The sequence below is a fragment of the Panthera pardus genome, unplaced genomic scaffold (genome assembly GCF_024362965.1).
Source record: "Panthera pardus isolate Hobbes unplaced genomic scaffold, ASM2436296v1 HiC_scaffold_10, whole genome shotgun sequence".
In the NCBI taxonomy this organism is placed as follows: domain Eukaryota; kingdom Metazoa; phylum Chordata; class Mammalia; order Carnivora; family Felidae; genus Panthera; species Panthera pardus.
In genome coordinates, this window is record NW_026526655.1 from 6716886 (window position 1) to 6740527 (window position 23642).

The following is a 23642-nucleotide window of genomic DNA, read 5'->3' on the forward strand; positions in this document are numbered from 1 at the left end:
CCACGACTTATGACGCAGACCCTTCTGACTGACTGCGGTCACTCATGTTCTCATGTGGAATTTGTCCTGACCACACCAACCCTGAGGGCTGGAACCCCCCTCCAGGCTGGCCTCCCAGACCCCCAGCCTGGTCCCACCCACATCTCGTGCGAGCACCTCTCTTTCCAACAACGAGGCACCTGGCTTTCACATCTGCCTTCTGCCTCCGCGCTCTGGACACCCACTGCCTCGCTGACTCGAGCGGTTCCCTCGCTACCCGGAAGGGGAAGTGAGGACGAAGGGGCAGCTGTGCACACGAGCCCGCCACACCGCCTACCTGCACTTCTCTGGGTGCTCGTCACGCTTGTTGTTGAAGTCCAGGGATATCTTTGCATCCAGGCCGATGCCAAAATAATTGTTCATGACACACTTCTCCGTGTAATACTCTCTGCAAAGGGGGTTTCGGACCCATGAGAACCGTAGGTCGCTTCACAGCCTCCCCCTCCAAGCATTTCTCCCTGAGGGCAAACTCGTGGCTTTTCCTTCAGTAGCAGCTTTACTGAGGCTCAACCTCACATACTGCCTGAGGCGCCCACTTAAAACTTAAGACTCTGATATTTGGTTGAAATTTTTTTGAATGTTTATTTATTTTTGAGAGAGTGAAACAGAGCATGAACGAGGGAGAAACAGAGAGAGAGGGAGACACAGAATCTGGAGCAGGCTCCAGGCTCTGAGCTGTCAGCACAGAGCCCGACGCGGGGCTCGAACCGCAAACCGTGAGGACATGACCTGAGCGGAAGTTGGACATTAACCGACTGAGCCACCCGGGCGCCCCAGGACTCGGAGATTTTTAACATATTTGGTTGTGCACTACTATGCATTTTAGGGCATCTCATCACCCCAACAGCAAGTCCGCAGCCCTTCGCCATCAGCTCCCAAACCCCCCCACCAGCCCTGGCAACTCAGATCTGCTGTCTCCACGGTGCGCCTACTCTGCCAGGTTCGTATAAACGGAATCCACGAGCATAAGGTTTTCAGAACGCATCCGTGCTCAGGACCTCATCCCTCTTGATGGCCAAACGGCACTCTGCCGTAGACGTGTGAGCACCGACACGCACGCTGTCGTGGACATGTTCTCACTCCTCGGCCGTGGCCCCACAGGTGCTCTGAGCCGCGTGGAAACCGTACCGTGAGGAACTACCAGACCGGGTCCCAGAGCAGCCGCGCCATCTCACGCTCCCACCAGCAGCGTGAACCTGACCGTATCTATGGCACACGCGCTCTGGCGTCTTCAACCCAAGGCCTCCCAACACTCCTTCCTTCCCGAGATCCGATCAGAGCAGCGCATCCCAGGCCCGGGGCCAGCACGGCCCTTTCCCGAGTCCGCTGCCCACAAGACTCATTTCATTCCAGCTTCTCGGCCTCCCCCGCAATCACTGTGGCCACCAGGGCCACACCGGGGCTCCAGGGCCCTCCTTTCCTTCCAGGAGGCTGGCTGAAGGAAGGAGTCCCTGAGCCTCCACCCAGAGGAAGCAGCAAGGAGGAAAGTCCGTGCCTGGCGCTCCTGGGTTCTGCAGGGAACACGTCTGGGGTCAGAACTCGAGGTTTCAGCTTAATTTCAGGTTAATTTCAGGTTAACAGGCATGTGCAGCCTGATTTGGGAAGCCATCACCACATGGACGTGTTTTTAGGACACATCTAATCCGAGTGCCTACCAGCTTAGTGAGAGCAAAGCTCAGGGAGAAACTGTTTTCTGAGAAGACGACCACGTGCTGACCAGTATCTACAGGTCCTGGGAAAACGGAGGCATCCAACTCACAGAACCAGCATGGGGACAGGGGAAGGGGGATGAGGAGACCGGGCGCAGGGGCCTGGGAAGTGGGGGATGGCCAGGCCCCAGGGGCCACCACAGGCAAAGGCAGAATGACCACAAGTCTAGGGGCCCCAAGCTACAGCCCCAGCACACCGCCCTGCGCGGAGGGAGGAGAGCAGCTGGCCTCCCCGGGTTAGGCTCCCGCTTCCTGAAGCGGAGAGGAGGAAAAGACACCGATGCTGCCAGGTGCGGGACTTCTGGTCTCAGGGGAAGGGAACAAACGAAATACTTGGCTCAGGGGGCCCTGTGTGCGCTGCTCACGGAAGGCTGCGGCTCTGGCCTAAGGAAAACGGCACCAGGGAGCGTCAGGGCCAGAGCCCCGTGGGGCAGGCAGGAAGCAGTGTTGGGCCCGGGACAGGGACACTGAGGTGCCTGGCCAGGCCAGAGGCTGGCAGCAGGTAACTCCACTGAGGCCACCCTGGCAAATCGGGGCGGCAGAAACGGCCACTCTGCACACTTCCAGCTCTGCTCTCAGAACCACGGGGTCCGTGCAAGCTGCGCATTTGTGTCCCCTCCCCCAGCATACCAGACACACGCGGCTGGGAACATGCAACCCACTGCCACCGGCCACACTGCCCAGAACTTGCCATCAACCAGCAGAAAGGGAAATCTAGAAGACCAGATTTTCAAAATACCGTTTGTCTCCATAACGGCCTCCATACACACAAGAACGAAGTCCACTAAACTGCCTCATCAAAGTCCCCACCACCTGAGAAACAGGGCAGAGGACACAGCACCAGCCCACAGAGCAGCACCGAACCTTCTTCCCTGTGATGGCAAACCTGGGACGGTATCTCCCAGATTCAGCCCCAGAATCCAGGCCACTGCAGCACCAATAGGGCAGAGCGGGGGAAGGAAGGATGTCGGGACAAGGTGCCAACGCAGCGCCAGCTGGGTATGGGAGAGCGACAGTGAGAACAAGGACCAAGTCAGCTCCCAGCAGGAGTTTCTGAACCTGCCAAAAACCTCAGACCAGGAGGGATGTTCAGGAGCCATAGACGCGTGACCTCATGGGAAGCTGGGATGAGCCGGGACAGGCTATGCCCGTCACACATTTCCAACCAGACTCTTAGCTGAGGCATTTCTAGGTTTTCCTTATGAGCTAACCAAAGCTAGAAAAGGACAACCTAGTCATCTGTACACGAATTCCTCTGGCCAATTCCAAATCTGTTTTCTGGGCTCCAATATTCTTTTCATTGTTGTTGTTGTTGTTGTTGCCTATTTTTAACATTTATTTATTTTTGAGAGAGAGAGAGACGAACAGAGACAGAGGGTGAGCGAAGGAGGGGCAGAGAGCGAGGAAGACACAGAATCTGAAGCAGGCTCCAGGCTCTGAGCTGTCAGCACAGAGCACGATGCAGGGCTCAAACTCAGGAACATGAGATCATGACCTGAGCCACAGTTGGACACTTAACCGACTGAACCACCCAGGTGCCTCATGGGCTCCAACATTCTTTTAACATCGCGCTTGCCTGGTTTACCCCCATACTCACAGGTTTTCTGATTCCGAGTTAAAGGGATCAGCATTAATTAACAGGCGACTGATGACTGAACCTCCAGGCAAGGAACCAGACATCCCAGCCCGAACGTCTGTAGGGGAGAGAACAGGAAGAGACAGCAAGTTGGGATTCGATGAATTAAGAGAAGCTCATGTCTTCAAGGCTAAGGGACACATACTCTAAAACACTATTGTGACTAAATATTTCTAAATAATGTATAAACAGATCCAAATTTTGACATCTAAGTGTTTCAGGTCAAAAATCACCATCACAAAGCCATATTCATGGAGCAAAATCAAACACGGTACATAGTAGAAACCATCACCTAAAAGTTCAAAAAACAGCTTAAAAAGACGGTTCTCATTATGTGTAAGAAGCTGCACCAAAATGATCTCTCAGTACAAGTGATCTTAGCGTTCAGTCCTACAGCTGCGCGAAGCTAAATTCATGAGACGGAAACATCAAGGAACACCCCAGGTGGCCAGAACCCTCAAGGAACCTGCACCCTTAAGTCACAGGGGTGCCTGGGTGGCTCAGTCGGTTAAGCGTTCGACTTCAGCTCAGGTCATACTCTCGCAGAGTTCATGGATTTGAGCCTCGTGTCAGGCTCTGCTGACAGCTCAGAGCCTGGAGCCCCTGGAGCCCGCTTCGGATTCTGTCTCCCTCTCTCTCTCTCTGCCCCTCCCTTGCTCGTGCTCTTTCTCTCTCTCTGAAATAAACATTAAAAAAACTGTTTTTAAGTTTTAAAGGCAGAGACAGAACCCTGCTTTTAAACCTTCTGCCAATCCACCCCTTCTAGTAACATCTATATCTCTGGTTAACCAAATAGGTCTCGTTAGCCTCATCGCCCAAGGACTTCTGGAATTTTCTTTCTATTCAATTGAGATTCACCAAGAAATTGCTAAATCACTATGGGAGCAGATGGTATGGCATGGGCTCTGCCAGGCCCAGGAGGCCTCAGGAAGTCACCTGAAGCTGGTGAAGGGGCTCTTACTGGCAATCTCAACCCCTTGTGCTACTCCTTCCTTCCGCACAAAGTATGGTCAGCCTCAACCCTATGCCGGGAATGCTGGGAAAAATGAAGGCAAAGACAGAAAAGTGGACTGTGCCCAACTCCCCTGGTGGCCAGTTGTGCCCTCCCACCATCATGCTAGAAATGATGGGATGACTCGACTGGCTCCCCATCACAACCCTCCCCTCCCCTTTTTCTCAGGAGAACTCCTACTCATCCTTCAGTACCCAGCTCAGGTACTGCCCTCTCAACGACATCTTCCTGGGGCCCCAAGCAGCAATATGGGTGTTTGCTGCCCTTTACACTAAATAAGGGCACTTTTCACACCATGACATAACTTTGGAATCCTGTCTGTTTGCCACAGGCCTGTATATAAACTCTTAGAGAACAGGGACCCGGTCATATTCATTCTCACAACTCAGTGCCAAAGTGACAGATCCTGGACCTCCCTAGTTGGCAGCTTATCGCCCCACGCGCACCGGCCCACAGACACACTCAGCCAACCCACGGGGGACACTCACTCGAGAACAGGATCTTGGTGTTCAGTGCAGGCAGCCCATCCCGGTTTCCTGACTGGGGAGGAAGAGAGGCAGAACTGCCCAGTGTCAAACTTCCTTTGCTTATCAGCTTCTCACATGGGGATTTGGACACTATAAAATTATAAAACAGAACCAAAACCCATAAAACTGTCCAAAACAGAACATTACTCAAGTACTGGAAATGGTCATTAGAGAAACGACCGTTCCGAGGGCTGAGGGGACTGGACAACAGTTGCCAGCCATTGGTCAGCCCCCTGCAGAGTGTGCAAGAGGAAAGAGGAGGGGAACGGGAAGGGGGACACAGAGGCAAGTGGGTCTGGACGCCCTCTGGGGGGAACACAGGTGCAGCCGAGGCTGGGATGGGCAGGAGGGGTTCGCTCCCGGTCACAGGCGGGGCCCAGTGGAGCTCAGAGCAGATCAGAGCAAACCCCCACTCCGGAAGACACCTCCCAGCAGCTGGTACAGGCTATGAGGGAGGGGGCTGCACACAGAGGGGAGGCCGTGTCTCTCCACAGCGGCAGTCTGCGCTGGGGGCCGGTCCAGGAGGGATAATCATCCCCAGGCAGACCGCCCAAAGGGCTAGGTGGTGCCCCGGCCAAAATGCCTGGCAGCCTGGCCTGGAGCAAACTGTACAGGTGCACATTGCTCGGAGGCTGCAGCCAGGAACGCCTGGGCCCCAGGTCGGGAGCTGCGGTGCGCAGAAAGGACCACAGGCCTGAGCCCTGCTGGGTCTGGGGTACACAAGCAGGTTCTGAGGAAAGCGCACGCCTTCCTACGGGGGTCCCACCGGGTCTCCCCCAGGCCAGGGAGGTGGTGCACGGAAACAGGCCATGTGTCTGCGACTTTTTATACTGCCCGCAGCCAAAGCAATTATGAGAAGGCACCCTAAAACTTCCGGGGCAGGCTTTCCCACTACTGCAAACCCAAGGGGCTGATGATGACACTGGGATCAAGACCGGCCGGTACCTTTGCGGAGGCTCCTGGCCTTGGCAACCCCACAGCTCTCCGTGGGACACACTCTGTCATCCTTCGGGTCTTTTCTCTCTTCCGACTCAGAGAGACCTAAGGTGAACCCCTCCTGTTCTTGGGTCTGGGCGTTCTGCTCATCGACAGCTGCAAGGAAAGAACGCCCACAGCTAAGCACGCAGCCACGGAGTGCGCAGACGACGACGTCTAGTGACACGGTGCCTGCTGTGCACAGGCTCCTCTTGGACTCGGTGAGCTTTCTTCCATATCCTCTCAGCGGAAGGCTCACAGCCCGACACTGCCACCCCGTCCCCACTGTTCTCCAAGTGCCCGTAAGAGTGCCAGGCACCTGGGCATCCATGCGGACGGGCTGGGGAGAAGGGGGAGAGCCGAGGGCTGGAAGACGTGGAAAAGGGGAGTGGAGTGAGGGCACACAGTGCCCAGAGGGGACGTGACAAGGGGCCTCCTCCTGAGGGTCACACCGGTGCGGGGTCGCAACCCATCATTCTCACTGGAGGACAAAGATGGAGTGAGTGGGAACGGGGTGGGATTTCCGAGGGTAACGGGAGCATACACAGACGGAGAAGGAGACAGTCCGAGTGCGGCTGGAGGCAAGGAAGCGCCCACGTCACTGTGCGCCTGCAGCGTTCCCTTCAAAGCTCAGAAACCAAGTCTAGAAAAGGAGTGACCAGCCGGCAAGTCTTTAATCTGACCCAGCCGGTCCCCACCCCCCCGCCACGGCCCGCGGGCTTGTCGTAGAGTGAGCAGCCTGGCCGCCAGGCCCCGAGTACCATCGGCACCAGAGCCTGGCGCCCGCCACACATCAGCCCCCACGGTGCGGGTGCTCCCACGGCTCCCCTACTGCTCCCACCACGTCCGGCTCGCCGGCCTCCCACCCCCGCCCTCCACTTCCCAGCCTCTCTCTCCATCTCTCAGCTGACAGCCTCAGCCATGGCCCCGACCCCGCCCTCCTCCCACAGGGCCCGCCCCTCCACAAAGTCGCTGAACCGCTGGGGCCACCGCCCGCCCGTTTCTGCCAAGCTGCGCCCGAGGTCGGGGCAGTGACAGCAGGGCCAAGCCCCTTCCAGGGAGCAGACCCCCACCCAAGGACCGGTCTGCATCTTCCCCAGTTGGGGACGCTCTCTGCTCCCTCCAGTCCTTCCATCAGAAGCGAGTGCAGTGAAGAGGGAGAATGTTCCCCAGCAGGCTCTCGGATACAAGGTGCTGCCAGTGACCCCTGGGCATCTGGTTTCGTCCTACACAGTGGGTTGTCTGTCACCGTTTGGGGGGAAAGAGAGTGCCAGTGCTTGCCTAAGAAAGTTACTTCATCATTAAGCGACCTACTACCTTTTTCTGTGTGTTCTATGATCTGCCGGATGGCTTTCTTCAGGCTATTGGCTCTGAGCATGAGCTGTTCCCGTGGACGGAATATCTGCGGCCGGGAGGGGCACGTCGACCCCACCGAGCGCTCCCCAGTGGAGCCGCAGCCGCTGCCCGCCCCATCTCCATCTTCCACCTCCTCCGCGATGGTGGGGGGCGGGGTGGGCAGGGAGGACGAGGCCTGGGACTCATCGTCCAGGGTCTTGAGGAGAGAGTCCAGCTTCTCTTTCAGGACAGAGCACTGGCGGGAAACAAACGGGATGGGGCGGAGTGCTTCTCTGTCCTACGCCCTCCCGCCCAGGAGCCCAGGGACAGACCTTCTTGGCCATGACCTCTGACTCCTCCGAGCTCTCTGTGGTCTTCTCGTAGGCCTTCCCCACCCGAGCCACAAAGTCCTTCACCGTCTCGCAGAGCACTCTGTGGGAGGAAACACGGAAAGACACTTTCAGAGAAAGTTCTGGCCGGGAACGAGGCACCCTGCGAGGTGGACCCCCGGCTCCCCCAAAGCCACCGGGTACTCACTTGGCTGAGGAAATCACCACCGAGTGCTGGTCTGAGGTCAGGATTTTAGAAAGGTGGGCCGCCACTGAGTCTTCATAGAAGAGGATTTGTTGCACCTGCAATTATCCCCAGACAGGGGGTGCGGTGACTGAACGCTCCCAGTGAGCTCCTCGCCCACTCTCCCTGCCAGCCCGGGGCCTCAGTCCACTGCACACGCCAACCTGAGATTCGCCAGTGCCGGCTCAAAGATTTCAAAAGCTTGCCCAAGCTGTGGACAGACAGATCTTAACAAAAAACGCCACGCCAATAAAAGCCTGCAAACAGCTCGTGCTGCTTTTAGTCTGATTCCACACCACCAGCCGGTGCTGGGCACTGCAGGCTTTCATCCCAGCCCCTTACAGCAGCAAGGTGGACAGGCAAGGCCTCACTCACGGAGGTTCCACTCACAGCGGACAACATGTTTCTCGTTCTGGCTGGGAACTTGGCCCTGGCCCCTCTCCTTCTCTCGGTGTAAATTACCCCCTTCGCCACTCAGCGCTGCCTGCTGAAGCGGGATTACTGTGCGACAAACGGGCCCTAGCCCGGGACGAGCCAGACGGTAACTATTTTCGTCTTTGCACGTGCATCCTTCCTCTCTCAAAACCTACAAACCGTTCTCTGCTCATAGGCCCTAGCCCAACGTCCCCAACCCTCCCGATGGGGAGACAAATCTTGGCAGAGTGTTCTCTCCGCTCAGCCAGCTCTTCCAGTGGGGAGGAGCACAGCCGAGGGCCCCGCGCTGCACCAGCCTGGGCAAAATCTAGGCCCTGAGGGGACCGTTAAATCCGTAAAATGAAGAGAAGAGTTGAACACTGAACGAGCACAGCCTAACTGCATGGGCTGCGGGAGGGAGGGTGGTCACAGAGGATGTGGGACTAGAGAGAGCGCCTGGGGCCCGCGGGGGACAATGGCAGTGGGGGCGCAGGCTCGGCAGTGTCCACTGCAAGAGCAGGAAGTCCTAGGAGACTGTCATGAGGGCCCCCGAACCCTGGGGTAGCGCCAGGAAGCCCCCAAGCGACCCTGAAGCCCGCGAGGCAGTCAGGATTCACTCAGGTCCAGCGCACCCCTGGGCTGCCCCTGCCCCCCTGCGGGTCTGACCTAGGGCAGGACATTTAAGGAGCGGCTCATCACCAAAGGGTGGGGGAGGCGGCGAGAACCGGCGAGCGGGCCAGTGAGATAGTGCCGGGGCGGGGGGCGGGGGTTAGGGCACGACAGCAAATACCTCAGAGCCCTCGCTGAAGTCCTCGGTGCCGGTGGAAGCGGAGGCCGGCCGGGGCAGCTTGGTCTCGTAGGCCATGACGCTCCACCTGCACACAAGAAGGCGGCTCTCGGCAGGTGGCCCAGCCCCCAGGCGAGCCCACGGTTCGAACTTCATCTGTAAGCCCTTCCTCTCAACTCTGTCTCCCTTCCCTTAGCTGACAACAACCTTCACGAACAAGGCCCCGCAGCATCCCTGAAGGAGGGGAAAGGGATCCCGCAAACGACCGTCTGCCTCTGCGAGGAACGGGCTCCGCTTCTGCAGGGTGCGAACACCCCTCGGCCAGCGGCCAGCTCGCCGGCTGTGAGCGCTCCACAGGCACCGAAGGCGCACACACCTCCCTCAAGAGAGAGGACGTGGCAGGGGCAGCCAGAGCGTGTGCAGACTCATGCTGTGAATCGAACTACCAGATCCTTCCTGAGACTTTGAAGTTTTCGGTGAAACCAATTCACCACAGGTATGTAGTTAGCAGGCTTCCCCACAGCTAGCTCAGAACTAAAAGCAGCTCGCTCAAAAAGGATGCCGAAGTACTTTTAGACCCATACAGGACAGTCACCCAGAACTTCAGATTCTTCTGGGAACACAACACGGGAACGTGGGACCGCTCAGCCATGCGACAAGGGCGACTGTGCCGACAGGTGTCCGAAGGGGGCAGAGCCGCCTTCTCCAAAGCCCTGAAGGCCTCTCGAGACCGGACCACTCACAAGCGCTCGGTTCCTAATCTGTTCTGTTGGCTTTTACCTTCTGCTTAATCTGATGAAAAGTTAAAAACTATTAGAAAAAAAGAATTCCTACCCAGGTCCAATTTTTTCTCTTTTCAACAACAAAAAAATATTAGAACTGACCAAATGAACGAACTCTAATCTCTCAACAAGAGCTGGGATTATTTTTCTTTTACTGACAAGAAGAGGAAACTGCTCAAGTTCACGTAACTCCCTGTGACAGGGCAAGGATTTACATCTCAGATCTGTTTGACTTTTTTTATGTCTTTTACTGAAGTATAATTAGCACGCACTGTTATGATAGTTTCAGGTGTACAACATACTGATTCAACACTCCTCATTCAGGTCCAATTTCTACAAACAGTTGCACAGGACCCATATTCAAGCATCCGACTGGATGGCTCAGTCGGTTAAGCATCTGACTTTCGCTCAGGTCATGATCTCACATTTCGTGAGTTCAAGCACCATGCTGAGTTCGCTGCTATCAGCGTAGAGCCTGCTTCGGATCCTCTGTCCACCCCCCACCCCACCCCCACCTCTGTCCTTTCTTTTTGCATGCGCTCTCTCCCTCTCTCAAAAATGAAAGAAAAGAAAAGAAAAGAAAAGAAAAGAAAAGAAAAGAAAAGAAAAGAAAAGAAAAGAAAAGAAAAGAAAAGAAAAGAAAAGAAAAGACAAGACAAGACAAGACAAGACAAGACAAGACATACACCTGGTCAAGGTGGCCTGCCTTGTTCAGCACAAGTACGCCCTCCACTCACCGGTCCAGCATCTTGGTGCTGGCTCTTTCTAGCTTTTCCAAGATCTGCGGGAGCTGGGTGTCATCATCACAGGCTGAGCCCCAGCCTAGCACACGAGCCAGGTCGTTCCCTGTGCCGAGGGGCAGCACTCCCAGCTGACACTGACAAGACACAGAGGAGAAGACACAGCATTGAACACTCTCCTTCTCTGGTTACCTACAACGGTGGTTAAATGCAGCAAAGGTCTCGTCTACAGTGGCATGGCGCTCAGGCTCTAGGCAGAGCCCGCTGGACAAGACAGGGCATCTTCTAACCTGAGAGAAGATTCCAGAACCATCTGACCCACCCTCTCCTACACCCATTTCTCATCCTGACACTTAATCCTCTAGGACCTCTCTGACGTAGATTTCCAAAATCTCCTCCCTTCCCCTTTTCACTGTTCTGGCCACAGTCCTGTCCCTTCCTGTGAGTATCTGAACCCCACAGAGAATCATTCTCTGAGTCAACACCACCTCTCCATCCACTACATCTTACTAATGCCAAGTTAATCTTCCAAAAATATCACTAGTGTCCTTTCACCCCACTAAACACACCTTCAGTGCTTCTAAATTCTACCAAAAACAGGTGCCAGAGCACCCACAGTCTGGTCGCCAAACCTGAACACGTGCCAGCGCCCTGCCTACAGCCTTCCACCAGACCCTCCCCCGAGCAATGGTGGGTACTGCTCAGGCCCGACCTCCACCCGGAACTCTCATCGGGCCGGTTTGGTCTCAGGGAGCCCCCCAGACGCTGGATGCCCAGAATCTCCACCTCCAGCCCCACCACACAGCGTGTGAAAGAGCTATCGGTCCTCCCGAAGCACAGCCTGTGGCCACCCACCCTGACCACCCTGCCAGGGCCAGCAAGTCAGGCGGAAGGCCCCGCCTGCCCGAGGGTGAGAACAAGGAAGCCCAGCAAGCCACGAGGAGGGGACCTGGCACTGGAGCCTTAGAGAAAAGGAGCGGGCAGTGCAGTGAAGGCACAGCGGTGTTCTAGGTGGAGAGGTGACCCGCCTGCCAAGTCAGGAGACAGGAAGTCAGGGAAGCAGAGAAGGAAGAAGGAGCCACACCCAGGGGGCTCTGATAACCATGTTAAAGTCTAGACTTTATCCTCAAGCCAAAGAGGCATCAAGGAATGCTGGGGGGGGGGGGGGGGGGGGGGGGGTGAGTGGCACTGCCCCTGGGGGAGGTCCCCATGGAGGAGCAGACGGACAGAGGCCCAGGGTCAGCTGAGGTGTACCCAGCAGCACACAGTGGGTGGCCTAGACACTCTGGGGAAGCAGATGATCCCAGTGATTCACTAGAAATGAGGGAGGGCGAGGGAAGAACCCAGAGCAACTGTCAGATTTCTGGCCTGAGTGTCTGGTGGATGAGATTTTCAGATTCCAAGGAAAGAAATGAGGGGTAGGTGGGGCTGTGTGGTGGGCTCAGTGCTGGAAATGCCAGGCTTGAGGCTCTACGAGGCATCTAGGAAGGCAGGAGGGCAGCCAGGAAAAAGAGAAGGGTGAGAGTGGGGTCTCAGGGAAGCCAGGAAAGTGGGGGACTGACCAAGTGCCACAGAGAAGCTGAAGGAGCTGAATGCTCACTGAACTCAGCATTCTGAATGGATGAAAACAAATGACTGGTCCCCCCCCCCCCCCCACCCCGCCCCATCCTCTTGACTAGTGATAATGAACTTACAAATAATCCTAGAAGTCACAAAACTTAAAATTGGGCCAAGTGTATTAGTCCAATTTCACCACTAGGGAGCAGTATGTGCTTGAGTTGAGCAATTCACCTGCACAGGCCTGGTTCAGACTGTCCACTTTCCAACATGATCCTGAGCCCGGGGCTAAATACAGACCACAAAAAGTTCAACCAGAGTCAGGAGAGAAAGCTAAGTCTCTGAAAAATATGCTCAAGTCAGGTAGAAGACCTGGGAAAAAATTATGCTGAAAGCAAATGACAAACTAGGAAAAATATGACCAACAAAGAGTTTATATCTCTAATATAACAATCCTTAGAAATCAATTTTTTAGGGCCACCTGGGTGGCTCAGTCATTGTGCGTCTGACTTCGGCTCAGGTCATGATCTAACGTTCAGTGAGTTTGAGCCCTGCATCAGGCTCTGTGTTGACAGCTCAGAGCCTGGAGCGTTCTTCAGATTCTGTGTCTCCCTCTCTCTCTGTCCTTACCCCGCTCACACTCGGTCTCTCTCTCTCTCAAAATAAATAAACATTTTTTAAAAAATAAATATTTAAAAAAGACAAATACCCAATAAGAAACTAGGCAAAAGGGGCACCTGGGTGGCTCAGTCAGTTAAGTGTCTAACTTCAGCTCAGGTCATGATCTCACAGGTTTGTGAGTTCAAGCCCTGCGTCAGGCTCTGTGTTAATAACTCAGAGCTTGGAGCCTGCTTCCAATTCTGTGTCTCCCTCTCTCTCTGCCCCTCCCCTACTCTCGTTTTCTCTCTCTCTCTCCCTCCCTCTCTCTCAAAAATAAATAAAAATTTTCAAAAAAGAAACTAGGCAAAAAACATGAACATGTGATTCATTTAAAAATCCATGTATTGGGGGCATCTGGGTGGCTCAATCGGTTGAGCATCCAACTTCAGCTCAGATCATGATCTCACGGTTCGTGGGTTCGAGCCCCACATTGGGCTCTGTGCTGACAGCTCAGAGCCTGGAGCCTGCTTGGGATTCTGTGTCTCCCTCTCTCTCTGCCCTTCCCCTGCTTGAGGGTGCACATGCTCTCTCTCTCTCTCTCAAAAATAAACATTTAAAAAAAATTTTTTTTTAAATCCACATATTGACTTCAACAGTATTAAAGAAATAAAAATAAAACATATCTTTGCTTGTCTACTTAGGCAAAACTAAGAAGGTGAACAACACTGAAAGGGAAAGGCTGGTTTCTGTGGCACCAGGAGCGTGAAGGGGCGAGGCCCCGGTGGGGAGCAGCCTAAGGCACGGGGGAGGAGCCAGAGCCGGTAGGCGAGCTGACCCAGCCGCGTGGCTCTGCCTGATGGAAAACCGTCGCTGGGCTATTTACAGACGTGGATCACAAGGCAAAACACAGTAACAGAATAGCGTGGGTAATGGGAGTGTGTTTACATTAAAACCGCATCAACCTTCTACCCTATGTACATACATACATATGTGTATGTACGTCGACAGGAGGTCTCAAAGACAGTTCTCAAGACGTTGGTGGCAGTGGTTCACTTTGGGGAGTGGGTTGAGGATGACAGAGCAGAGAGTGGAAAATCAATGAACACTTTTCCAATCAGAAAAATCTATTTTTAATTTAATAGCAAAACAACAACAACAACAAAAATCCTAAGTCCCGACTTGATGCCCAAGTCTACCTCCGCCCCCTCCCCCCTGGCAGGAGGCACGAGGCAGCAGATCTATCGCCATCCAACAAAAGCCAGCGGGGCACCTCGGATGGCAGCCCCAACACCACCCAACTTGCTCCTGCCTGGGACCTCTGGGGACAGGAACGCTCTCTGGTAGTTCCCTGTACTTCTAGCTGTGAAGTTCCCATCCCCACATCACAGCTCCTGGGCCCTGCGAGGCCACCAAGCTACCTGCCCTTCCCTCGGAGCCCTTGGCTGTGCCCTGCCAAGGGCCATGGGGCATCCTGTCACCGCAGCATCCCTCTCCCCTGGCTGGGCCCCTCCACGTCCACGCACCTGTTTGTGAAGATTGAGGCTGTCAATCTCAGAGAGCACCCAGCCAACGCTGCCATCCCCACCACAAACCAGAATCCGGAATGTGTCAAACTTCTGGAATAAGCGTAAGCTGCAGAGAAAAGAGAACGCCAAAGGAATGAGGTGCCTTCTAAAGGACAAATGACGGCCAGTCAGTCCTGCCCCGAGAGGCCCCACCTGCACTCGAGGCCGACCTGCACCCCTGCCGTGAATAAGCCTCTTGGAGCCCGTGCCCACATGTGCTGAGGCTCAGCCTGCAGGGCCACCCACCCACACCTCTGCGCCCACTGCCCCTCACTCACATGGCTCAGGAGCCCCAGGCTGCAGGACTGTATGGGCCCCTCCGTCCTGGGCAGGAGACCCGTCCCACTCCCCGCAAAGCTCATCTCCGTCTCCCTCCTGTGTTCATCTTGGTTGCCCCCCACTACGTGCATGGCCCTTCAGGACACCCCACAGCTTTCTGCTGACGCCCCGCCCTCCTCCTGAGAGACCTTATCCACGTTTTGGCTTTCAGGGGCCACACAGATAGCGATGACCCTGAATGACGATGACCTCCAGGCCTTCTTGAAGGACAATACCCGCACCTGTCCGCCAGAAGGCACCAGCCAGTGTCCCATGGGCACCTCCTCGTCCTAGGCTTCCTTTCTTGGGGAATGGCAGCACCATCGACCTCGGTTACAGGCCCAGACCCCATCGTCCCTCGGAGTGGAGCGCCTCTCTTGTAGTCGCTACAAGAGCCTCCGACCTACCTCGTGTCTCCTTCGGGCACCTTCAGTTCGTGCCACCAGCATGACCTTCCCAAAACAAGTCTCATCCGGGGTCTAGCTTTAGAAGTTGCCACTCGCTTCTAGGAAAGGTTCAAACCTCTCAGCCAGTGCCACCTGCCCCCACTCCACCAGCCACCCCACCATGTCCACACCCCCTACACACACAGCACCCTCTGTCTAGTAGGTACCCTGCCTCCCTCTCTGCCATTACAACACTAACTCTCCTCAAATGCCAGCTCAGCAGAGAAACTGAGACTCTCCAGTTTAATTTATATGCTTCTTTCCTGGGTTCCCAAAAAAGGTGCCCATCAGCCTGGCCAGGGACAGATCGCCCGGTCTTGTGACCTTGACTACCTGTATGTGTGCCGTGCACCCTGAAGACAGGGACCCCACCTCACTCAGCCTTGCATCTGGCACAGAGTCCAAGCCAGAAGTCCCCCAGAAAACAAGCAGGGGTGAGTGACACTGCACAAAACGGGTATACACAACAGAGCTGAGGTTCTGAAGCAACAAGCTGCACCTGACCTTCAAGCTGCGAGCGAAATGGGCAGGGGGCGTTCCCTTGGGAACACTGACCTCTCTCGGGCCTTCTTTCTCTGGAGAAGACGTGATACATCCAGGTTGGGAATCAGAAAAATGCAGCCATACCTCCAAGTTTCATGGTGAGGAACAGGAGGTCAAGGCTGCTTCCCAGCAACCAGAATTTACTAAACCAACCCCCGCTGCACCTCTGCGGGGGCTTCTGAAGCCGCCTCGTCTCCAGCTGACTCCTGCGGGGACTTGGGGGCTCGCCAAGACGAGCACACGGCCATTCCCTGATTGTGTTGTACGGCTCACCGTGCCCCTCGTCACCCCCCAGCACCCACCCAACAACCCTGGGGCCGTGCTGGGTAACAGCCGGCCCTGTCTGGGATACAAGGGCTTGTGATCCTGCGCCTGCCCCCTTTTTAACCAAAATGACTTTTTTTTTTTTTTAATGACTCTTTATCAAGCCAATAGTGAACACGCTCCCGCGTCTCTCAGTCCATCGGTCTATCCGCAGAAACCCACGGAGCACCGCCTCTGGGGCACAGGCTAGCAAGCTGCCCTTTGTGACTGTTCCCCAACAGAGACTTGCTGCCAGGGGGCAAAAGCAACATGCCAGACCCCCACGGGCCAGTGGGCACGTTCCTCTCCTCCGCCAGGCACCCAGGCTCCTGTTCCAGCAACATCTGGCTGCAAAGTAGCACACTCCGAGGAGCCTCGGAGGCAAATGCACACCAGAGAACGCGTTCTACTTTCCCCGACAAACTTCCTGGACAATCCCCCTTCCAGGCAAGGCTGCCTCTTAGAGCCGCTACCTTGAACTGACGCCAAGCACAGAAGCTAAGAGTTCATTCAAATGACACCATTTACAGCAGCAAATGTTCTCCGCAAACTGTACAATGTGCACAAGTAGAAAGAACACCCATCAGACCTCCAGCTGGCAGATAAAAGGCATCGGTAGTTTGCCCCATACACTGGACTTCACATATCTGCATGCGTCACTGCACCTGTAAGGTAACAGACCTCTGGTGTCCTCCCAAAATAAAGGATCTCCCTTGTGGCCTCACTGGAGAAAATATCCTCCTTAGTACTATGCACCATTAAAAAGAACGAGGCAGATCTGTAACCAGTGACATAAAAACATGTCCATGCCGACACGCGCAAAGAGCAGGCGGTACACAGGAGGCAACGGTAGGTAACCCGGCTTAAAAGTGCGTCTGCGCAAGCGAAACACGCTTTTGAAAGCTGGAAAGCCCCGCAGCTGTACTCGCTGTTAAGCGTGTGTACCTCCACTGATGGAATCTAGGGAGGGGATGGTTCAACAAAGACTATTTTCATCTCCTGTTTAAATTTTTCTGTATCTTTGAATGTTTTTTTCATAAGCATGCATTATCTTCAAAATTGTTCTGAACTCCAAGAAAGATCGATTTTGTAAGCTTCCTACCCAAGGTGTGGTCCTCCGTTCATGAGGTCAAACACTTGGGCAGGGTTCAGCAGCTGTTTGAATCTTCTGAGGAACTTCACACCCTGGTTATCCCCACTTTTGGAGTTGACAAAGACCAACAACGGGCTCGTGCAGGACGGAGGGCATGTGGCCTTCCAGAAGCCTGGACATGAGAATGGAAAGGGAGGGGAGAAAATCAGAGGGCCATCAAAGACTCCGGGAGCACAGTCAATCATATAAAAAGCAGCAGACACCCCAAAGAGACCTGTGACTTACACATACACGTCCAGTCACCAGCAAGAGAGCAATAAACAGATCTCCACATCGTCATTCCCCACGAAGAAGGACGGGAGTCCCATCCGGTTTGACCTTACGTTTACATGACCGTGCACCTCACCACTGTCCTTCCCTCTTGCTCTCAGTCTAGAGGAGCTAGTTCCCCCAGCCTCCCACCTTTCTACCAACACCTGCTAGCATACATCATCATCTCCCATCTGGACAGTGAGCAGGTACGGAACAGCACGCTGACCACTTCTGCTGCCGGATAAGCCAGCAGATGGGACAGCACGAGTGCGCCGCCTCCCGTCCGCATGTGCCCCGCAGCCATCAGGACTCCGTTTACCACCTCTGCGCGTATCTTCTCCCCACAGCGGCCCGGCCTGACCTCTTCCCGACCACATCCCCACATCACCGGTGTGACCAATGCCGGCATGGCAGAGGGGAGAGGGCATGGAGAAAGAAGGCCAAGGAAACAGGTGAGGCAGGAGAGTGTGAGGCACCCACCGTCAGAATCGATGCTGTTGAGCGCTGTGGGCGGGATGACCGACACCTTACACAGGCCCAGCGGACACTTGGTCTGTAAGGACTCTTTACATGACGTGTGCACCTGAAACAAGAACCCACGCATGACAAGGGTCACCGCATCCCCCGCGACTGTCCCTGCCACCACGGGAGTGGGCACTCCGGGACCGGCTGAGCTGCCGACCCCATCTGGGCGTGTATGGGATCGGGCACGGGGCCTGCACGCGCTCACCATGGCCTTGCACCAGAGACAGCGCCAGTCCTGCAGGCGCAGCACGCTGCCGCACGTCTTGTCGCACACCGTGCACTTGGCGCTCACGGGCAGGTTCCCTTCCAGCCACTGGTGCGGCATGGCGATCTGCGAACCGCAAAGACGTGGGCGCTCAGACGAGGAAGCCCTCAGGCAAAAATGTCCTCAAATAAACTCAACCGCGGCCTCCTCCACAACACAAGCGGGGGCGGGGCGGGGCCTGCAGGGGTCTCCTGCAGGAGCCGGCCACGAGCAGGGGCGCGCCGGACCATGCCGGGCCCCCAACACGCACGAAAGCCTGCGAGCCAGAGAAGCGAGCGCGGGCCTGGGGACGGGGCTCCCTTTGGCCGGCGCCAGCACAAGGCGGGGAGGTCTGCGCAGGGTCGGCAGCCCGGCACAGGGCCCCCATGCGTACCCCGTCCTCATCCTCGAGGATGTCCTTCCCGATGGAGGCCAGCGTGGTCCACTTGCAGTTGTTGGTTGCACGCACAGCACACCGTTTGTGGGCCTTAAATTTGCACACTGTGAGAGAACAGACACGGGACCTTCAAGCCCCACTCGCGACGGTGCTTCCCATGCTGGAGGAGGCGGCTGCCCTGCTCCTCCAGGACCACTGGGACCGAACACGGAGCGCTCCCCATGCTGTACACTGAACAGCCGGGGCGTGCACAGTCTGACCACAGTGAGACCGGCACCCAGGACAGGCTCTGACCCAACTCCTCAACTCCTCAACCCCGCCCAGCAGCACGAGGGCCACCGCGGGCCATGCCCCATGTACAGACATCGAAATTTAAATGTGACAAGATCCTTATGTCACAAAACTGTCTTTTGATTTTTTCCACTTAACATGTACAAACCATTCTTAACCCCACAGGTGGTACAAAAACAGGCGACAGGTGGGAACTAGTCCGCGGACCAGAGCTCGACCACCCCCGCTGCTGCCCCCTGCTCCTGCACGACTGCTGTAACCCGCCCTCCGCATCTGGAAGACCAGGTTTCATCGTTTATCCACAACCTGGTTTACCCAAGGCGGGTATAACCACCTCAGGGCCGACAGAGACTTTTAACCTCTTTTCCCTGTGTCCCTTTAATGTTTCTTCTTCGTGTCTCCTTACCACTTCCCTTCTTTCCACTTTGTCTGTTACTACCCAAGATCATTTATCAAACTCCTCAGTAGGTACAATAAGTAAGCACAGAGTCCCAGAAATCACTTTATATGGACTGATTTGTGGTGACCATGCTAAGGTTTCTAAGGCTTCATAAAGGCAAACATCAGGCCACGCTTCCCACGGCACACCACGCCATTCGCACCTTCACAGGACAGTCCGTGCGACGTGACCCCAGACAGAGCCTCGCGACACACGTTGCAGTAGGTCGGCCGCGCATGGGAACACGCGTACCAGTTGTGCATCCCTGAGAAATGGTCCATGCTGTACTGGGAAGGCTGCAAGAACAAAATAAAGACAGCAGAGGTAAGCTGTCCCTCTGACAGTCGTGAATGGGACTCAATGAAGTATCCAGGGGAGGGGAGGGGAGGGGAGGGGAGCGGAGGGGAGGGGAGCGGAGGGGAGGGGAGGGGAGGACGGCAGGCTCAGCCAAAAGGGCGAGCAGCAAGCCTAAATTTTACAAGGAACACACGAGAAAGTGAGTTCCAGGCTGCTCGGTCCACACGTGGAAACACTGGGACGGCAGAGTATTCAGGGGCGGGCCCCAAGGAGGGACATTTGTCTTTCTGAACCTCAAAGTGCTCCCTGTTCTGGACGGTCTTCAGCGCTGCAATCCAGTCTTCCATCTCTTTCCTGTGGTCAGCACATAAGATGAGCTTCCTACATGGAGTGATGACCTGTGGGACGAAACAAGAACCAGGCGGTACAGCGAGAGCAAAGGACAAACGCTAACCGCTGCAAAACTTCTCCACATCTCCTTCTGTTATGTGTGTGTGTGTGTACATTTTTATGAAAAATGACCGATTCGTTCAGATTCTCAATTGAACACAACATAAAAATGATTATCGTGGGTCATTAAAAATCAAGAAAAATCTCAAACCAAAAAGACAATCAAATTCAATGTATACATTCACCAAAAATCAAGCAAGTGGGCATTCACCGACCACCTGCTACTCAGACATGGTAATAAGCCACAGGAAGCGTTTAAAAAGAAAAAAGAAAACACAGTTGCCATCACTCCAAAGAGCTCACAAACTAAGGTCCGGCACGTGACCAGTTTAGGGAAATTGGTCCAAGTTACTCTAGGAATGGAGTACTTCAAATGCACCATACATGATGTCCTTGTACAAAACCTTGTGATATGTGACAAGAGAAAAAACAACCAGTTACTACACTGAAGGGCCTCAACAATTTAACTGGAAATGAGGTCAGGAACCTGGTGATAATCAACAAATGTAAACTGTATCTACAACATATAAAGAGTTTTTACAAACCAATAGAAGAGTCTTTCTTACAAAAAGAGGTTATAAACTTGCATTTCAGAGAAGAAGTACAAAAGGGCTAACAAATAAAAGATGCTTAACTGCTCTAGTCATTGGGGAACACGAATGAAAACAGCCAACAGTCTGCCAACAGACTGGCAAAGTTCTGAAAGACGGTAATCCAGTGTTGGCAAAAGTATGGGAGAAAAGAGTTCTCCTCAAGCAATGATAGAAACTAAATAGGATATATACTTTGGGGAAAAAATTTGATAGTGAATACCAAAATTTTAGAAAAATAACTTTTTATGTACTTCTGTTTTACAGTGATGTAAAATATCTGCATGGTTCTAAAGTCAAATCCACAAAACAAGGTGTAGTCAGAAGTCCAGCTTTTCCTTCTGTCCCCTCCACCCTGGGGCCCTCCCTTCCCCATATGCAGCTTTATAAAAGTAAATAAGAGTATGGTTTATCCCTCCATTTTTAAGACACATGCAAACACATACATATATTCATATTCCCCTTCTAAAACAGGAGTATATCATACACACTTTTCTCCATCTCTGCTTTTTCATCTAATTATCTATCTTGCCCACCTCTCCTTAGCAACATGGAGCATCTCTTTACTCTTTCTTAGGGCTGCACGGAGCTTTGCTGGACAGAAGCACGAGAGTCCATTCAACCAGGTCTCTATTAACAGAAATCTTTTTTTTTTTTTTTTAATGTTTATTTTATTTTTGAGAGAGACAGAGGGTGAGTAGGGGAGGGGCAGAGAGAGAAAGGAAACACAGAATCGGAAGCAGCAGGCTCCAGGCTCCGAGCTGTCAGCACAGAGCCTGACTCTGGGCTCGAACTCACAAGCCATGAGATCACGACCTGAGCCAAAGTTGGACACTTAACCAACTGAGCCACCCAGGCGCCCCTCTATTAATAGAAATCTTCTGTTGTTGAAAATCCTTTCCTATCTCAAGCAGTGCCGCAATGAATGGCCTTTGCACAGACCTCATGTGCTTCCCAGTGTATGTGGGGGAGAAGTTCCTAGAAGCAGAACTGCCCTCACAAAGAATAAGCGCATTTGTAATTTTGCAGCTGAAATCCCTCCCCAGGGCTTGTGCTGTCTGCATTCCCACCAGCAGTGTTAGGAAAACGCCTGCTTCCCCAAGGCTGCACCAATAAAACATGTTAACTTCTGGATCTCTGCCCATCTTCTAGCTTTAATTTATATTATTAAGATGATCATGTTTCTGGCTCAGAAAACTTAGAAATGGTGTTTTATAGATTATCTCTTTGGTGATTTCTATAACCACCTGTAAAGCTTAATCACAGAAGGGGATAATTAGAGCTGGGTCACAAATGCATGGTTCATTCTCTCACGTCACCAAGGTGACAGGGATAACTACACACAGGGGCCAAACTGGGTGTAGAAAGAAGGGAAGCTAGGGGAGGGGGAGGGAAGACTGGAGGGCAGAGAAAACAGAACCAGAGAAGCTGGATGCCCTCCTGAGGGTGGGGGTGAGGGTGACAGCCACACTCCTTTACACCTGGACAGTGCCACGAAGAGCCCACATCCCAGCATCTGCTGGGCAAGTGCATGACGAGTGTCTGCTCCACACCTGAGATTCTAAGACTATACAGGCAAGGTTCCCACTCACAGAGAACTTATACTGGGGAAAGGCAGAGAAACAAGAAAACAATTTCAGACACTGACACAGGCCCTGAAGACAAAGCGGTAGTGTGAATGGGGCTGGCGGGTGCTTTGCACAGAAGGCCATGGGAGTGCTGGCAACTGCCAATGGCCTGGGGTCGGTGCCTATGGAATTTTCATCAGTAACCGTCTATAAAATCTCAGCAAACATTTCTTTTCATTCATTCTTGGGTGGGTTTTAATATTTAAGCATTTTTATTGGTGTAAAATACAGTTAGAGAAGAGAATATATTTTTTATAACTCAGGGATTCTATGCAGAATTATACAACGTGACAGCTACAGGAGAGAACAATGACATTTTTTAGGTCCGTTCTATTTCAGGTTTTGTTTCTGCTAGTCCGGTGACAATCTTTACAAGATGAAGTACCCACATTATTCCAGAATTCAGCTATGTCATCGAATCTTTGGGTCAACCATCTCCCATGTGCCAAAGGAGAGAGGTTTCATGGAATAGCTTTGTGAGTACTGGGCACCACTGGACAGCAAGTTATAGACAAAACTGTTGTGTTTAAGTTAATGAAACAAAAGACAGATGACCTCACTTCTTCAATCCGTGTAACTGTTTACAGGGAGTAAACACTGACGGATGAATATCCAAGAACCTGGTTTCAGCCTTTTTAAAAAAACTCCTACTTGTGCATGTTTGAAGAAGCCTCAGACAGACTCAGATCTGAACCCCACCCAGCCACTGAGCAGCCAGGAAAAATGGGCAGACTGTCTTCATTTCTATTCTGGAAAAGGGGGATGATAAAGTTACCTGGCCTGGGTTGTTATGGGATCGAATGGGATCGAATGGGACCAGCATGCACAGGACTCCCATAGGGCCCAACACACAGCTTTTAAGACGCGCCTCCAGGTCTGAAGCCCTGACGAGCTGGGTAACTGAAGCAGCTGACTCCCCTCGCCAGGCCTCCACATGCCCCTCTGGACACTGGGGCCGTAATGACGGTGTCACACCCCAGGGTCATCCGAACGTGAAAGCGTGTCCTCACGTGCACGCACCTGCCACTCACTCTCGGCGTTGCTTCAGACTCTAGGGCCTGATCTTGGAGCATTATCTGTTTGATAGGACCATGTGACACCTCCCTCCTGAGACCATTCAGGTGCCAACAGCCCGCGTCCCAGATCATGAGATTTGTCACAGAAGATTCTCCGCTTCTCCTGCTCCTCTCCCAGCACATTCTGTCACCTTCGAGACAGAGTCCCTATTTCTTAGCCACCCGCAAGACTGGTCAATCTCCTCACAAGGCTCCTCCTCACCCTGGTCCCCTGGCAAGGTCCTCAACGGCCTTCCGGCCATGGGGGAAGCTTCCCGAACACCGGCTAGCAGTATCACACGCCCCGGCAAAGGCTCCCGCCAGTCCCTCTTTGTTCCCTGAAGAGCAGCCTGGGACCAATGCACGAGAGAGGTGAGGGTGGAGGGCCTCTTCAGGAGAAAGGAAAATGAGTGACTGTTAATGAGAGCTGTCTTGGACGGGGCTTCTTATTCAATCCCTT

General features: G+C 53.8%; 1 protein-coding gene across 8 annotated transcripts in view; it reads right to left on the reverse strand.

Moving 5' to 3' along the window:
- DGKD (diacylglycerol kinase delta) overlaps positions 1–23642 on the reverse strand; it is a 113686-nt gene that overhangs the window by 19815 nt on the left and 70229 nt on the right. For all 8 annotated transcript variants that reach the window (XM_053903553.1, XM_053903552.1, XM_019445514.2 and 5 more), the window contains 16 exons: positions 19753–19857; positions 19326–19458; positions 18430–18536; positions 17997–18122; positions 17747–17849; positions 16964–17126; positions 14210–14318; positions 10527–10666; positions 9011–9095; positions 7771–7865; positions 7566–7665; positions 7216–7489; positions 5869–6015; positions 4885–5013; positions 3346–3442; positions 317–427 (listed from right to left, as the gene is read on the reverse strand). In XM_053903553.1, coding sequence (XP_053759528.1) covers positions 317–427; positions 3346–3442; positions 4885–5013; positions 5869–6015; positions 7216–7489; positions 7566–7665; positions 7771–7865; positions 9011–9095; positions 10527–10666; positions 14210–14318; positions 16964–17126; positions 17747–17849; positions 17997–18122; positions 18430–18536; positions 19326–19458; positions 19753–19857 — 2024 coding nt within the window. The remainder of the gene's footprint in view (positions 1–316; positions 428–3345; positions 3443–4884; positions 5014–5868; positions 6016–7215; positions 7490–7565; positions 7666–7770; positions 7866–9010; positions 9096–10526; positions 10667–14209; positions 14319–16963; positions 17127–17746; positions 17850–17996; positions 18123–18429; positions 18537–19325; positions 19459–19752; positions 19858–23642) is intronic.